The sequence below is a fragment of the Cimex lectularius genome, unplaced genomic scaffold (assembly GCF_000648675.2).
Source record: "Cimex lectularius strain Harlan isolate CLEC.00 unplaced genomic scaffold, Clec_2.1 scaffold43, whole genome shotgun sequence".
NCBI lineage: Eukaryota > Metazoa > Arthropoda > Insecta > Hemiptera > Cimicidae > Cimex > Cimex lectularius.
The window spans coordinates 1,868,254-1,884,667 of NW_019392661.1; the positions used below are offsets into that span (position 1 = coordinate 1,868,254).

The 16,414-nt window shown below is 36.5% G+C and overlaps 1 protein-coding gene across 6 annotated transcripts in view; it reads right to left on the bottom strand.

Moving 5' to 3' along the window:
* Positions 1–16,414, bottom strand: part of LOC106662559 (calmodulin-A-like) — a 212,965-nt gene that overhangs the window by 36,893 nt on the left and 159,658 nt on the right. For 4 of the 6 annotated variants that reach the window (XM_014386741.2, XM_024224917.1, XM_014386740.2 and 1 more), the window contains one exon: positions 12,086–12,322. In XM_014386741.2, coding sequence (XP_014242227.1) covers positions 12,086–12,322 — 237 coding nt within the window. Of the gene's footprint in view, positions 1–4,307; positions 4,471–12,085; positions 12,323–13,449; positions 13,507–16,414 lie in introns of those variants that run through there. The other 2 variants (XM_024224918.1, XM_014386742.2) reach the window with 2 other exon arrangements.

The following is a 16,414-nucleotide window of genomic DNA, read 5'->3' on the forward strand; positions in this document are numbered from 1 at the left end:
AAGAAATATGGTTCAAACGGTCACTAAGCGGCAATTAAAACAAAAGTCAGGTGTTAAGGCTACCAGGAGAAATCTAAAAGGTAAGTAGGATGTACAAATGGGAATGTACCGCTCTGATCCGTTTTTGTTTTTTTACAGCAATTCGAAGATCCTGTGCTGCGTTTGCCAAGTATTGGTTGGGGAATTCGAGGCCATAGAGTCAACATAGCTTGATGTGCTTCGTACGGAAACTTTTTCATGTCACTAACTACGCCCGAATATATTTCCTTTACTTGGAGACGGACTTAATCTGACTGAAATGCCACCTAAATTATCTACTGAGCGAACACATCATACCTTGGTGGAACTATCAGACGAAACGGACTTAATAACAATTTATGTATATTCGGCATATCTTAGAAAACAACAAAATTTTTATAATTTCAAAATTAAATTTTTCCAGTAGACATAATAAATTTTTTGATTGTCATAGATTAAAAACGTTCTCCAAAACAATCCTACCAAAATAATACCTAGAATTCCACAACACTTAATTCCATAAATATATCTTTCCCAAATTATTACCGATCATTAAAATTTAGAGGGGGTGTCGGTGGCCGCAACAGTTTAGACGTTGACACGGCGCTCATCACTGTAAAGTAAAGGTCCATGGTTCGAATCCTGCGGCCCTGCATTCGATACTTACATATAGGCTTTTTTTCAAAAACACCGGCACCCTGAGGTTTTATATGACCTCTGCTGTTGCAAACCCTCGTAAAAAAAATAAATACATACAAAAAAATAATTAAAATTTAGATGTAGGAGTAATTCATTGAACGTACAAAATAAGCCATGGTGCATAGATAATAAAAATAATATGTTCAATGGGAATTAGAAATGAGAAAGATGTACACCTATTCCTAGTTCTACCTGAATTTAGGAACCTTTGGTAAAAATTATTGTCTCGAAGAAAATAACGAATAGAAAACAATTGGTATTATTTGTGTGCCTACATCAAACATGAACCATTTCAGAGATTTTTAATAGCTTAATTTAATTACTTAAGGAAAAGCGTTATTTTCAGATAACTATTTATGTAAACAAGCAGAAGCAAATAGTTTCCTATTCTTGTAATTATTATTTTTTGGTTATTATAAAGTTTTTTGTCAATTCGCCAGACGATTTGTGTTCTTGGCAGTGACAACTTTAGAATACTAGAAGAAATATAATTATATTATTTGCAATGTACCTAAATAAACACATTTATCATTATTATTAATTATCAAAAAGGTGATGAAAAACAAATTAAAATTTTGAATTATTGACCAAGACACCCTTTCAAAAAGGTCCTCTGATTTTGTGTGGGTCGGACCTACTTTGATAATATTTTTAAAACTAGTAGTGTACGAAGTTTTTTAATAAATTGTTTCTGTTCAAAAGGTTTGTTTAAACTTTCCAAAGTTTCTCGAATTCCCATTTGTTCTTGTTGCTTTACCGCCGAAGTCCCAGTTGTTGTTGCTCTAAACGAACATGCTTCTACAATGTAAGAAAAGCAAGGTCGCGGAGATTTCGCGAAATCCTGGCAAAAACAGACAAGAGGATTTTCTCTTCAACATATTCGTTTATCTCCCCTTTTATAAATTTTGCAAAGGCCGAAAGAATCCCATCTCAAGAATTCCGCAAGAAAAGTTAAGGTATCTGAGAGCGGAAAGTATTTTTTGATGTACATATTTTCATTTGCCCATAGTAACATTTCTTTATTTAAATTTCACGTTTATTTCATTTCAGGTTTATTTTTTCTTCCTATACGGATTGACATAATATTTTTATATTTTGGGTTCTTCATAGAAATGTTTTTCTCTTTGTATCCAAAAATTCTCAGATTAGGATGATATAAAAAGAATATTAATTTTATACATATTGTAGTTGTTGTTTTTAACGCTTAACAATAAGAAGCAAAGAATATAAATTAATTGTCATCGTAAACAAACGCGATATGCCATATACGCAGATGACACGGCCATATTAACATGTAATCCTTCTTCTACGCTAGCTCTAATGAAAAAGAACCACATCTAAACAATTGGAATTAAGGCAAATTTTGAAAAATTCAAGTTTAACCCCTCAAGGTCACAAAAATCGCCTTTACACCGTGAGACGTCCTACAATACACTTACACAACGAACCTTTTCGTGCTCTAAACATTGTAGAAAGATGGTCATAAATGTAAACCATAAGAAAACATTTTTCATAACGTTTATAAGACGAAGGAAGATAAACCGAAAAAACTCATTATAAAAGAAAAAACCTTAACTTTCTGCATAGAAACTGAGTATCTAGGTATATGACCAAAGAATTCGCCAAAGATTAATCTGGGATAGATCCCAGGACGATTTATAGACCAAATCGTTCAGGCCCCCTGGTCACATAGGAAACTGTAGTAAGGTCAAAAACACTGGACAAGGAGACAGAGAACAAACTAGTAAGTCTACCTAGACCAAGACTAACCTGTCCTAATGTAACAGGAGGGGGAAAATAAATCCAGATCTAAAGATCATCACAAAATTGTGGAGAGAAAATAAATGAATTTGGTTATAACAGTACTTGACAAAATGACAAAAAATCTCAACTTGGACAAAGCCTTCCGAATGATCATAGATAACAGAAAACTTTGGAAGAAAAGCAAACAAAAGTTTCAGGAATGGGCCCTAATATGGGACACTGATGGGTGCAAGGTGGAACAGGAAAGTGTAGGGGTAAGTGAGCCGAATTAGATCATAGAAATCCCAGGTTTGCATTATCTTCTAAGCTGAGATCTATGCAATCCAACATAGCACAGAAGTTCATAATAATATAAAAGGTGCACAGATTTACATCTTTTCCGACAGACAGGCAGCTACCAATCAAAGAAACACAGCAAGGTTACCTTGTGGTGGGTTTCGGGCATGAAAGTATAAGAAAAGGAACAAGCTGACCAAAGAACGGATAACCCCCTCACCTATGGAACGGGAACAACAACAAAAACCACCGGAGAATGTATTAAAGTTGAGTCAGGAAAAGTGGCTTGGGAACGAAAAACCAAAGAAAATTGATAAATCTCTCTAAAAGGAAGTGAAAAGAACCCCTCTCTCTCAGCAGGCAGGATTTGAGAAAAATTATAGGTCTCTATTGCAATTCTCACACTAACAGATGCGCGCGAAGATGAAGACGTGCCAATAATATAAGGGGTTGCACAATCTAACTATATAGGTCGTTGTAAAGAAAATATTAGAATTCTTTCTTGAGACAACCCCTTCCCCTAAAAAATGTGGGTTTTTTTTTTTTTTTTTTTTTTAAGATTTTCGATTGTAGCAAAAGATAAAATTAATATAATTTTTTATGTGTGGTGATTAGTGACCGTTAATCGATAATTTTTCAGAATTCGTGAGATGAGGTCTGGTGTGATGTAGATTTCAGAAAAACATTTTCTTTATCGTGCCAACGTTTCGATCATTATTGAGATCATCTTCAGGGCTCAAAGTGTTTGCCATATTGCACAATTACACAGAAGACAAACACTGAAACCTACATCACACCAGACCGCATCTCACGATTTCTGAAAAATAATTTTTTATATTTTGAGTCACCCACAACAAGCATTCTTAATTTTTGAAGTATATCATCTAATATTTATTTAGATATTTGTCTTCAGATTCGCAAAATGTGATTAATTATTAATTAATTTTATGGCAGTTATTAACAAGAAACATAGGATATACAGTTTTTCTATGAGTTAAAGTTCTTCAAAATCTCTTGTGACACAAGTGTTCAGAGGATTTGCGGTCGTGTAGGCAAAGTGCCTGAAAATAGAAAATAATTTTTTTTAAATTTGAGTTACACAAGATTTTTTGCTTCTTTAAATCATGTACGGTTCATTTATCTACACACATCCTCAACAGATTGGCCCAGCATAAAATGTATTTTTATTTTATGAACCTTAATAACCTAATTTTATGTTTTAGCAAATGCTTTATACGAAGATTTTGTGGCTATTTATGAACCAAAACTACATTGAAATACGTTGTGACAAAACTGTTTAAACGGTTTGTATGTAATTAGCGAGATTTGATTCTTCAAATACAATATTTTCATTTTATGAAACATTAACTTAATTTTATGGTTTTTTTGTTTAATAACAAAAAACGCAGAATACAAATTTGCTGCCATCGCCCAAGGCAGATGGTTTATCCAAAATGTTTTTTCCGATTTTGTGTAAAAACTTTGTAATCCGTTATGACAAAAGTGTTCAGAGGGAATGTAAATAAATAGAACAAAATGCCTAGACTGACCACTGTCTTCATCAAGCTGTCCATGTCGCTGGTCAACCGACGCATCTTGCTGTAGGCGTTTTTGTACCTGTCGAAACTGACATCCGCCTTTGCCATGTTGCAGTCGTTCACACTCACCCGACAGTATCCACAATCGCGCGACGACTGACCCACTGATAGTCCCCTGCCTACGTCCTGCTAACTTTAGCCGACCTTGCCTCGAACCCGTGTTTACACCTCCGGGCCTGTTTTGATTTATATGAATGAAAACGGGTCTGCTCGTGTCTTACATCAGCAAGCGGAAGGATGAAATTTCTTTGTTATTTTGTATCAAGTAACTTATTGATATATAAAATATGTCTTATATCAGAAAATATTTTTTGTTTACAACTTGATTTATTACCTCAATATTGTGTTATTCCATTGTATTTCTCTCTATACTAGTCGTTACAAAAGTCTTTGTGCATAAATTAAGTTTTGTTTAAATTTCACTATACAATGTAAACATGAAAATTATTCCTCAAAATATGGGCCGTCATTATCAATTACTATCCCGCTCGTGACTCTAATTTTTCATCTCAACTAAAATCCTTATAAGAAAAGAATAATTAATTGCAATTATCAACTACTTTAACCTATTTTTCAGAAGTTGAATTTGGTGGTGACGGGAACTCCTCACTACGGATGAGCATTTAGAAAACATTGATGGTAGGCGACCGATGTTCGATGTTTTCAATGTCGATGTTTTTGACCATCGATGGTGGGCTGTCGATGTTTTATAAACTTTTTCAGTTTTGCCTAATTTCCACTTTTGTGAATAGGGCATGACCCATATTCTTCTGATATGAAAGTGACCTATCAAAACCTGTCAGGTGTTGTTCAATTTGTTGCCTTAGTGGCACATCTGTTCCCTCTGAACGATTATTTTCCAAGCTGGACAAAAGCAGAAATCGCTTAGAGGATAAATTGGCTTTAAAGCTACGTTTTTTTAATTGCGTTCCGGAGAAGACGTGGTAGTGTTTCATTTTAAAATTTGGATACATTAATTCTAATAAATTAAGTATTTAGTTGATTTTAGTTACGTACTTGTTAAACCTTTACCTTTTTTAAGCAAGGGACAGGTATTGGGCTTGGGTGGATTATGGATATTTTCCAAAGTATCGAAAAAAAATATCGAGGTATTTTGAATAAAATTCACAGGCACAAAATAATTCAGATTTATTTAAAAGGGACCAAGAGATCTATATTCAACTATAAATGAAACCAAAGGCAAAAATAATTCCTAATAAATGTGATTAAAAAAATAAACATAATTTATTAATCAAGATCCTAATAAAAGTTCAGAAATGGCGAAGTTTGAAAAATTAGCTTATGTTTCTAAAATGGCACTTAAAAATAATATACGCATATGAAAATAATTTGTGATTTGAGTAATGAGTACTCAAAAAACCATCGATGAGTAGACTATAGAGTCGACGATGGTCGTACCACCTTCGATGGTGAGGTTACGATGTTAAATCGATGGTGACCATCGATGGATTTTTATCGATGCTCATCCTTACTCCTCACTTCCTAATTTGACATCTCCGTAGTTTTCGAAGTTCCGGCGTAACAAGAATGCGCCATTGACCTGAAAAGCCCAGTGCGACGTCAGGGCTGTAAGGACCGTGGGGCAAGATGCACCCCGTTCATTTCTGAAAAATTTTCTTCGGCTAAACGTGAAAGATGGGCAGGAGCGTTGACTTGCTGAAATATCGCTTTATCCCGATTGAGCAAAGCAGGGTGTTTCTCTTATAAGACCACATTTACTCTTTCGAGTTGTTCATAGTAAAGCTCCGCGTCATTAGCCCGCCACCTGGAACCAGCTCATAGTGCAAAACACCCTCATAATTCCACTAAACACAAAGCATAATCTGTTTTTCAAATCTACCTTGGCGAACCTCTGCTTGAACCTCTGCTTGAACCTGTTAGCCTTGCGGTACCCACTGTTTTCGGTGGATAGGATTTTTAAAAATATCCATTTTTCGCTTGTTACAATTTTCTTCCAAAATCTATCTTCTTTTGGATTTTGAAACAATATCAACTCGTTGTGGAGCTTGGGCGGCTGACAAATTATGAGGATCGATCTGGGTCGTATATTTCGGACATTAAGCTTTTTTAAATGGCGGCTTACCGTTACATTTGAGACCCCCGTTTCGGATGATAATCCTCGAGTGGTCGTATCCGTATCCTTACTGACTGACTCGAGTAATTCAACATCATCCACCACTGAAGGGTGACCAGATCTAGGGTCATCTTGAAGGATGTTTTTCCCAGAATTTAACCTCCTAAACCAAAACGCTACAGTTACGATGCACGACACTTTTACTTTCCACTGCACAAATTTCCTTGTGCCTTCGCACTTAGTCCTTTTTTCTAGTAGTGCCTCACTAGACACGAATGGCAATTTTTTCTTCCGCCATTTTCGGTGAGATTTATAAAATGGAATGAAAGGCAGGGACAGTTGGTATACATAATTAAATAAAGGATTAATCAACGTAAACAACGATATATACATTGTTTACATCAGAGTCGAATAAAGATTAAAATGGAAACTTTAATATGAACAATTAATTAATGAACAAAGACTTTTATAACGGCCTAGTATATTCCTAACTACCATTACGTAGTAATTTCATAATGGTATGGTATGGTGGAAGGGATACTGGGAAGCGGGGCTTGTATTCCCCAGGCACTGCAGCCTTCTGGCTTATTGTACCTTCCCAGTTCCCTAGTTTAGTCAATAGACTTAATCCTTCTTCTCAGAAGTATCAGATCATTGACTGTTATTGCTGCAATTTGGTTCCCTGAGTCTTTTTCGTACGTTAGGTTAAACCTCCATTGAGCTGTTGCTTCGTATTCGAAGATGATATGAGTGGCTGTTTCCTCCTCCTCATTACATAATCTGCAAATGGCATCATTATTGTATATACCCATGTTATGTAGATGTTTTCTCAGATACCAGTGACCGGTTAGTAGTCCCACCACTCCTCTGAGTTTTGCCCTCTCCAATTGCAGCAGTGTTTTTGCCAATATTGGTGAGGGTTGTTTCAGCATAAGTTTACTATGTCTAGCACCGCTAGAGTTTATCCACTTCTCTCTTTGTTTTGTTTGGATCCATTATGCGATGGAGATTCTATGTTTGTTTTTGTTATCCCAAGGATAGGTTCGTGGCCTATGTTTGGTCTTGCAGATCCTCCTCTGGCCAGTTTGTCTGCTTCCTCGTTACCCAAAATTCCCCTGTGCCCTGGCAGCCAAGATATCATCAGGTTGTTGTGTTTTCCCAGGTTTTGGAGATTTTGGATACATTCATTGACTAGTTTTGATGTAATTCTTTTACATGCCAATACTTTAATAGCTGCTTGACTGTCTGATCTTATGAGGATTTTTTTTGTCAGTGTAACCTCTTTTAAGATTTTCCAGGACACAAGCGTTGATGGCATGTATTTCTGCTTGAAAGACCGAAGTGTACTTCCCTAATGAGTTTGATTGCTCATATTTTGGGCTTGTACAGAAAACGCCTGATCCGGTTCCTTCGTTTGTTTTGGAGCCATCCGTATACCATATCATTGTATCTGGTGCTTTCCTGTGTTCTTCCTCTCCTTTATAGTCTGTTGAGACTTTATAGGAAGTTGTGAAGATTGTTTCCGGAATCATGTAGTCAGTCCCCATTTCTAATAATGGGTGTCTGATTTTATTGATTTTGGTTGTATGCCCGAATTGTTTGGTTCCTTTCCAGTTTAATTGCTTCTGGAGCCTAAATGAGCTTTTCCTAGCCTCTCCTTGTATGAATATTTCAAGTGGAGGTAGGTTTAGCAAGGTTTCTAATGCGTTTGTAGGGGTTGTTCTCATCGCCCCTGTGATACATAGGTTTGCTAATCTTTGTAAGCTGCCTAATGTTTGGGTAGCTACTTTTTGTTGAGCTTTGTTCCACCAGATTAGTGATCCGTAGGTTATTCTGGGTCTTATTACTGCCGTATATAGCCAATAGGCCATTTTCGGTTTTAGTCCCCAGGATTTGCCTAGGGTCCTTCTTGTGGTCATTAGCGATATTTTACTTTTTGCTACTGTATGTTGCAAGTGAGGATTCCAGGTTAGTTTCTTGTCAAAGATTATTCCTAGATATTTGACCTCATTTTTTAAAAGCACCATTTCATTATAGAAGCGTAATCCTTGTATTTCTATATTTCTTTTCTTGGTGAAAGCAATTAAGGTAGTTTTTGAACGGTTTAATTTAAGTCCCCGCTTTAAGCACCATTGTTCCACCAGGTTTAGTGCTCTTTGGGTGTTTCCTCTTTTAATGTTGTTCTAGCTCTTTTAATGTTGAGTTGAATTTTCCCCTGACTAGTATGATTTCATAATAAATACATACTTTTATTTTTAAACATAGTTTTGGTTACCAGTAACTTATTTCTTGAAATATATACCTTAATTTTCTATGGCTTGAAGCCACATTTGGCCTTCCTGGTTGAGGAATGAATAAACCTCCGAGGTAATTACTCGACCTTCAGGGACCAACTCGAACTGGACTATACCCTCGAAATTCAGCAAACACAGATCATAACCTAGAGCTGATTGTACTCGCTTAACCTACTTTTGTTGTTAGGTCTTTTAAAGTACACTTATTTTCGCCCAAGAGACAATTAGTTTGATGAAAATAATTTCATTTGAGTTTTGCAGAAGAGTTTTGCAAATTACTATCCTCCGGCCTGCTGTGGGGTTAAATTGTGTGGGACAATTCTGAAGCTCCTGGGACTTAATTCAATGTCGTGCAAGTGCCGGAAAACTGTACTTTGTGATACTCCTAATTCTGAAGAAAGTTTCCGCGTGCTTGTTGTTCCATGTCTGACCAGTACGAATAGACATTGCATCTGTTACTTCTACTTCACATATTTCTCTGACCGCATCTGTCGCTTTGTACCTATCTTTAAAGTAGTCCCTCAAGTCAAAATAAAACAAATTTCCTGAATTAACTCAGTCATAAATTACGTATTTCCTCGACTGCAATATAAGTCTTATGTAATAGGATTAACTTTTACAAAAAGTGAAAAATAAAGAGTCGTAAGCTAGTTTGACAAACGTAGTGTATTTAATTTTGTACGAATCATACAATATAAACACTAGAGGTATTTGTTTACAAACTTTTGTTTATCAATAAACAAAACGCATAGACTTCTGCAACTCCCTACACTTTTAAAAATTGAAAAATTTAGCATTGTAATAGATAATAAGTGGACAGGATAGCTGATCTGTCCTGATTTTACTCTCAGGTCTGACTTTCGCCATCTTCATTGATTTTATTCCGGTTATATGTCCCCCATTTTGTTAGTAGTATACTTTTTCCGTGTGAGTTTTTGTAAATTACATGCGCGTTTCCGCATTTTGCAATCTGTAGTGGTGCAATACACTGTTAAATTTTTAAAAAAAGTCATGGCCTTATTATTTTTACGCAGCCCACTTTATTATAAAACTTAAGTATTATTCCAAAAGTAATTTATGCCTAGAATCTGCTGGTGCTATTAGAATTTTAATAAGTTCGCCCGTAAGCCAACCTCGTGTTCATATTTTTTCTCAAATGTAATATCCAATTTTTTTCACACATTTTAAAAGTCCTTTCTATTTTCCAAAAATGGATACCAGAAACCCAAAAATTCATTTCCAATAAAGGCTGTGTAAAAATAAAGACCATGGCTTTTGTAAAAACTTACACATTGTATTGCACCACTAAAGATGGCGAAATAGGGAAATGCGACAAAAGGCCAAAACAATGATGTTGAGAGGGCCAGAATTTTTGAAAATACAAAGCTGCTATAAGGTATTAGTGGCGATCAATTGAGATTTTTCTTGGAATAATGGCGTAGAACACTTCCTGGTGGTTGTTCCACAACAATTTTATTGGTATATTGAAAGGGCAAAACTTGAATTGGTGAAGAGGCATGGCTCAGCTAAGAATACTTTTAGATTTAAAGTTCAATAATTAATGCAAAAAATATTGTTAGTAAATACTGGCTGATGATTTGTACAAGGTAGTGAACTCGGTCGTACAGTGATTTTTTTATTACTGTTTTTTTATCGTAGAAATTCCTCCTTGCTGTTTGACATCAGTCTATTGTCATCAATCTCTGGTAATGATTTTTCCTGGAAGATTTTCGTTTCTTTATTAAAGGACATTCCTTTTTACCTCAGACTCTTGATTGTGGGTTTGATACCCATTATCACCCCTGTAATTTTTGACCCGAATCTCAAAAAATATAATATACTTTGTACCTACTCTCGCGGAAAACACAAGACAAAAACAATTACAGAATTCTTCCCATTGTTAGGTACTGTGCTGTATGCATTGCTCAAGAATGACTTTTATAGATGCCATAGCTTTTTCATAACTTTTGCAGTGCTGTTGCTTCGGAAATGTTCTGTGGTCTCTGTTCACAATATATAGTCGACATTGGACTATTTATAGTCCATTTTTTTAAATAATGTTTGTCTGGAGCTTGTCTCGTAGGGTTGTAGGGTCTTTCATTCTATTTTTTTTTGTTAATATTTTTGTTCGTCTCATGCCTTGCATAGGTTTTTAGCATTTGTTGTGTTCTTTAGAAATGCAAGATTACAGTTAGTAGAAACAATAAAGGTGGGATTATTCACTTTTTGCAAACAACAATGCACTGCAAACTGCAAGTAAAAGTATAATTTGGAAAAAGTGAAGATGACAGTTTGTTTTATGTGTCCCATAATTTATGGAAAAAAAAAGGAATTTGAGACTATATTGCCTGAAATTCCCTCAGGACTGGGACACTCACCTTAAACGCCAGGCATCCCAGTCTAGGATATTTATCTATACTATTTTGAGTTGATTTCGTAGACGTGAAGAGACTTTAGAGCAGCTATATATATGTCCCCATGTTTCTATGGCTGGTAAGATGGTTGTGGTGTTCATAGTTAGGCCTCGTCATGCCATTTTCTACCCCTGAGCCCATTTGTATACCATAGAAGAACTCCAGGTTTTTCATATTTTGTTATATCTTTCCATTGTGCTCTCTTTTCAATAAATATAAATAAATAGTTTTTCAGAGTGTAGTATTTTCTCTTATGCCACAGAAATTGTTTCAGCCATGTCAGTTATTTTTAAATTTGTCGAAAATTTTCCGTTGGTCAGCATCTGTCAGATGCTATCTTTCCTCTCAGCTTCACAACAATTCCTCAATCTTTTAAATAAAGTAAATAAGGGTGGTCGCTTGAAGTAACGTCCATTGCGGACGTGGGAGTTATTTTAAGAGGACCAGTGATGATAAGGCATGCTGTTCTTTGCACTTTTAGAATTTTATTATTCCCCTGCTTTTCTTTGTTCTATTTTTGGCCATCATAAATACAACTTGTATATGTGATCATGAGTCCTATTAACATAAAGTATGATCGCAAGGTTATATTAGGATTTAGCCCCTTTGCTTTACCTATGTTAATTAAAATACAGTCTCAATGACTTTGAATATTGCCTGTTAAAAAATTGATATTATTTTGTAAATGCTTTAAAAGAATTAATTACTATTATTATTAACTTTCTTTGTGTACCATGTTTTTAAGCTTTTAATATCTTATACGAAATATTTTTGAATGAAAAAAAAATTCTGTGGAATTCATTCGTCGTCATTTGTATATGTCATTGTGACTTGGGATCAATTGCTTTTTTAATTTGCTTCTCTTTTTTTTCCATCTGTGATTAATGACTTTGTTTAGTTTCAAGGTGTATTAAGAAAAGGTCTTACCAAATTGATAGTGACAACGAGGTCATGAGGTTGGTGTCTCTTCTTCTTGTTGTCCTTCTTGACCGGGGGTGGCGGGGGCGGAAGTGGCTTCGGAGTCGCGGGTTGAGCTTTGGGGGCCGGGGTCTTGACAGCCCCTTTCTGGGCCGAGGGTGGCTTCTTCACAGGGGTCCCTACGCCGCCTTTCGGGGCGCCCTTCTGGTTCACGTGACCGCTCCCATCGGCCGGCTTGTTCCTCGCCTGAAATCAAACATGCAATATGTACGGTCGTTAAAAGGAAAGTCAAAAAGCCTTTCATACATAGAAAAACATCAAATATAAAAATAGTAATTCCTCGTGTATTTTCATAAGCAGAGATTAACATGTGCAGAAAAAATTCAATATTGAAGCGAGTAAAACTGCTAAAATACAATCGGGAAGTTAATGCATGCTCTGTTATCATGTTATGCTTTTACATCATCCACTTAGATTTCTTTATAAAACATTAAGTCCTTCTGTCGTCCTAAAGAACAAATTTTACAAGTTCTCTAATTTCGTGGTCCGCTTGACCAATTAATATATTACAATTAATTAAGGTTTTTAGTTGAGATAAAAAAGTCAATGGCACGAGCGGGATTCGAACCCACGATCTTCGGCTAGATACGCCGCTGCTCTACCACTTGAGCTATCGTGACCTCGATCCACTCGGACACTAACTTCCCATCTCATTTGCGCCGAGAATCCAAACCGATTACACGACATTTGAAAAATGGCAAAAAGGAGGGAAACTTCAAAAGGTGGGGTTGAGATGGGAAGTTAGTGTCCGAGTGGATCGAGGTCACGATAGCTCAAGTGGTAGAGCAGCGGTGTATCGTGGGTTCGAATCCCGCTCTTTTTTTTTTGTTCTTCCATCGAAAAACTCATTTTTGAAGGGGGTGGGAACCAAATTCAGGGTTGCTGAGATCCGATCCCGCCCCTTCCATTGATGAGTGCCGTGTCAATTTCTTTCAATTGCGGCCACCGGTCCCCTTAGGCGTCAGAAAAAGTCCAGAGGCGACGGTGGGGATCGAACCCACGACCGTGGGACCTACTAGCCGAGAATCTGACTCCTTAATCACTCGGCCAACCAACTAAAATCCTTAATTAATTGTAAAATTTTACAAGGTTGATATCATTGAATTACTAAATTAATTAAAAATATTTTAACAACAGCAACTTGTAAACAAACCATTAAATCACTCGTAGTAGTATATAATATTTATGGGCCAACAAACATCTAGTGATCATCGCCGGCCCTCTTCGAATGGAACAGAAAGTTGTGAGGTTTTTTTTACGCAGCTTTCCCACTTACTCTAATATTTTAACGTCTGTTTTCTTAACTTGCTAACCTTTCGATTTGAGTGTTCGTCGTGGTACTGTATCGCTTTCATTTACTCTCGTAGAAATATTTTTTGAATGGTTTCAATTCAAACTCACATTTGTTAGAAATAGAAGTATTTTGAAGATTGAAATTGTAAACTATTTGAAAAGTAGGTATATTCGGGACAATTTTAAAAACCATTTAAACTAGAATTTTAAAAGTTTAAATATACGAAAGTTATAACTTGTAAATTGATTGTTTTCCATTCCTGCTGTTTTCCCGAATTGGCAGTTGGCCCTGAAAGCAAATCAATGTGTGGTGGCAGATAACTGTTTGTTTTTAAATGAAATATCGATCGGAGTGGAAGGAGTATTATGCTAGTATCTGCTGTTTCAGCAAGTGCGATTGTTAGTTGTCTAATTCCCACGAGGAGTCATATTTCAGGCGTTACAACCGAATATTAACATCTTGTTTCTTTCTTCTTATGTATTTAGTTATTGATATCATGTCATTTTATTAGTTTTTGAAGTTAAATTCATTTAATATTTAGCTTTTTTTCCCACCTCCCATATAATACACTAAATTACATTATATATTTAGAAACAGGCTTAGCCCCGAATTTTGTTTTATGCTCTCCGTTTGCACTGTAAATACATTGGAAAAGTTTTATCATTACCGGATTTTAGATTGCCAAACATTTTAGCCAAAGAGGTAATTCGAAAGAATAAACTGTTGTACAAAGAGCTCACGAGTACTTTTGATCGTTTGCAGCTTGGAGCTTTTGATTATTTAAATAAATAAAGAGTAAATTTGTTATTGGAAAAAGTTGAGCAAGAATTTAAAAATTGTCAAAGGCAAAAAGCGAAACAATCTCTTTTCCATCGTTTGTACTGGGATCTGAATTCAGAAGTAGGGGACAATCATTACATTTCTGATAATAATAGTTTCAATTTTATGATTTTTTACAAGGGTTCGAAACAGTAGACGTTATATCAACCCTCGGGGTGGGGGGCCGCGGTAGCCGAGTGGTTAAGGCGTCAGACGCTCGGCTAGTAGATCCCGCGGTCGTGGGTTCGATCCCCACCGTCGCCTCTGGACTTTTTCTGACGCCTAAGGGGACCGGTGGCCGCAATTGAAAGAATTTGACACGGCACTCATCAATGGAAGGGTCGGGATCGGATCTCAGCGACCCTAAATTTGTTCCCAACCCCCTTCAAAAATGAGTTTCTTCGATGGAAGAACACCGGTACAACGGGGGCTCAAGTTCACATTTGTGTTGCGAGCCCTCCCCCAAAATATGGAGCAAGGGATAAAGTACAATAAGCTGTACAGCTCAGCTGCAGTGCTCAGGAGGGAACTCCTCCATTCCCTGGTATCCATTAAAGGAAAAAAAAACCCCTAGGGGTGACGGTGTTTTTGAAGAAAAGTATGTCGGGATCGAATGCAGGACAGCAGGCAGCAGGATTCGAACCCGGGAACTTCTCCTAACAGTGATGAGCGCCGAGTCCTACGCTTAAACCGTTGCGGCCACCGACGCCCCTTTTTATGAGTGCAATTTTTAAACTTAGGGGACAATTACTGGGTTTGAATTATAATGTCAACCGTTCTGAAAAGACATTTATGTTCTATGCACAATAGAAAGGAAATAGAGGACTTGTACCATTATGTGGCGTGTGCCTATCTTACGAGAGTTCAGGGTCAGATGGTTTGGCGTAAATACTTTAGAAAGAAATTAATTGGTTGAACTCTTAAACAATTCTGATTGGAATTTGTCTATACAACTATCACGTTCAAACTGGCAGACATAGAGATTTTTTAGTTGAAGAGTTTAATTATTACATCTGTATAAGTTGGCATATACTATATGCTACAAGCCAACTTAATACTGATGGACTCTGTCCACATATTAGTATACCTGCATAGGATTGTGAAACTTTAACTTAGTATATATTTGAATAAACACTTTATTATTATTATTATACTTAACTTTTTAATTATGTAAATTTCCCTCGGAAAGTTTTTTTATGGTAATTGCTCCAGTTTTGCTTTGTAATAGCCTAATAGACGTCAGGAACGTAATAACCTTTATATAAGCAGGGAGTGGTTAATCTTATATGGCAGTGTGGATTACTTTTTAAAAAAGATGAGCGTGGCCCGAGGGTTTGTGGTGAGTGATAGATGGATGAGCTAAATAAATGCCTTCAGCCAGGACCAACATAAACATTTTTTCAAATTTTATTTTTATTCTTATTGCAATTTGGTTTCGGTTTTTATCAAAGGGTGTTTTCCCAAGGCAGTAAATTTTGTTTTCTTAAGATATTTCGGGTGTAAAGGATTTTCCTCCCTCACTTTTTAACCGCGATAAGAGTCAATGGAAAAACGACCCTCGTGTTTATTCAACTGCGGCGAAAGTGGGCCAGCTAATGGGAATCATTTTCTTCCCCGTTCTAATGGAGGTACTTAAAGAGAGTTAAGGCCGGGCGAGATAACAATAGATCGTTCAGGGTACGGCGATAGCTTCGTGGAGATAAAATAGAAAATGGCCTGATCGGCTTTTTCTCGGTATAGGGTTAGGGCAGGGGAGAGTGTGATAAGCGAAAATCCTTGGCCCTGTCAACCCTTCAACCGATGCTGTTTTCTATATGGCCCTCCTTATTAAAGCACCATTCAACTGTCAAGGGATTATATTAATTGGGCGGACCATTAAAAAGCAATTAATCTACAATCTCTTCTTCTTACATGCCAAAAATGATTGAGAAGACAGCCTCGTTTACACAGTAATAATGCTTAATATATGAGCATGCCTTCGTGTCAAATACCAAAAACCGCCAAAAAATAATTCCCGGTTATTCTCGAGGTTTGTAGAGTGATGAATTTTCCGATCTTTATGGTACGCTTATCCTCCCTGTTTTAGACTGGTGGTGCTAGATCGGAGACCTGGACTGCTACGGAAGAAATAATTCTATAGTGCAGAGAGAGGTAGATTCTGAGGG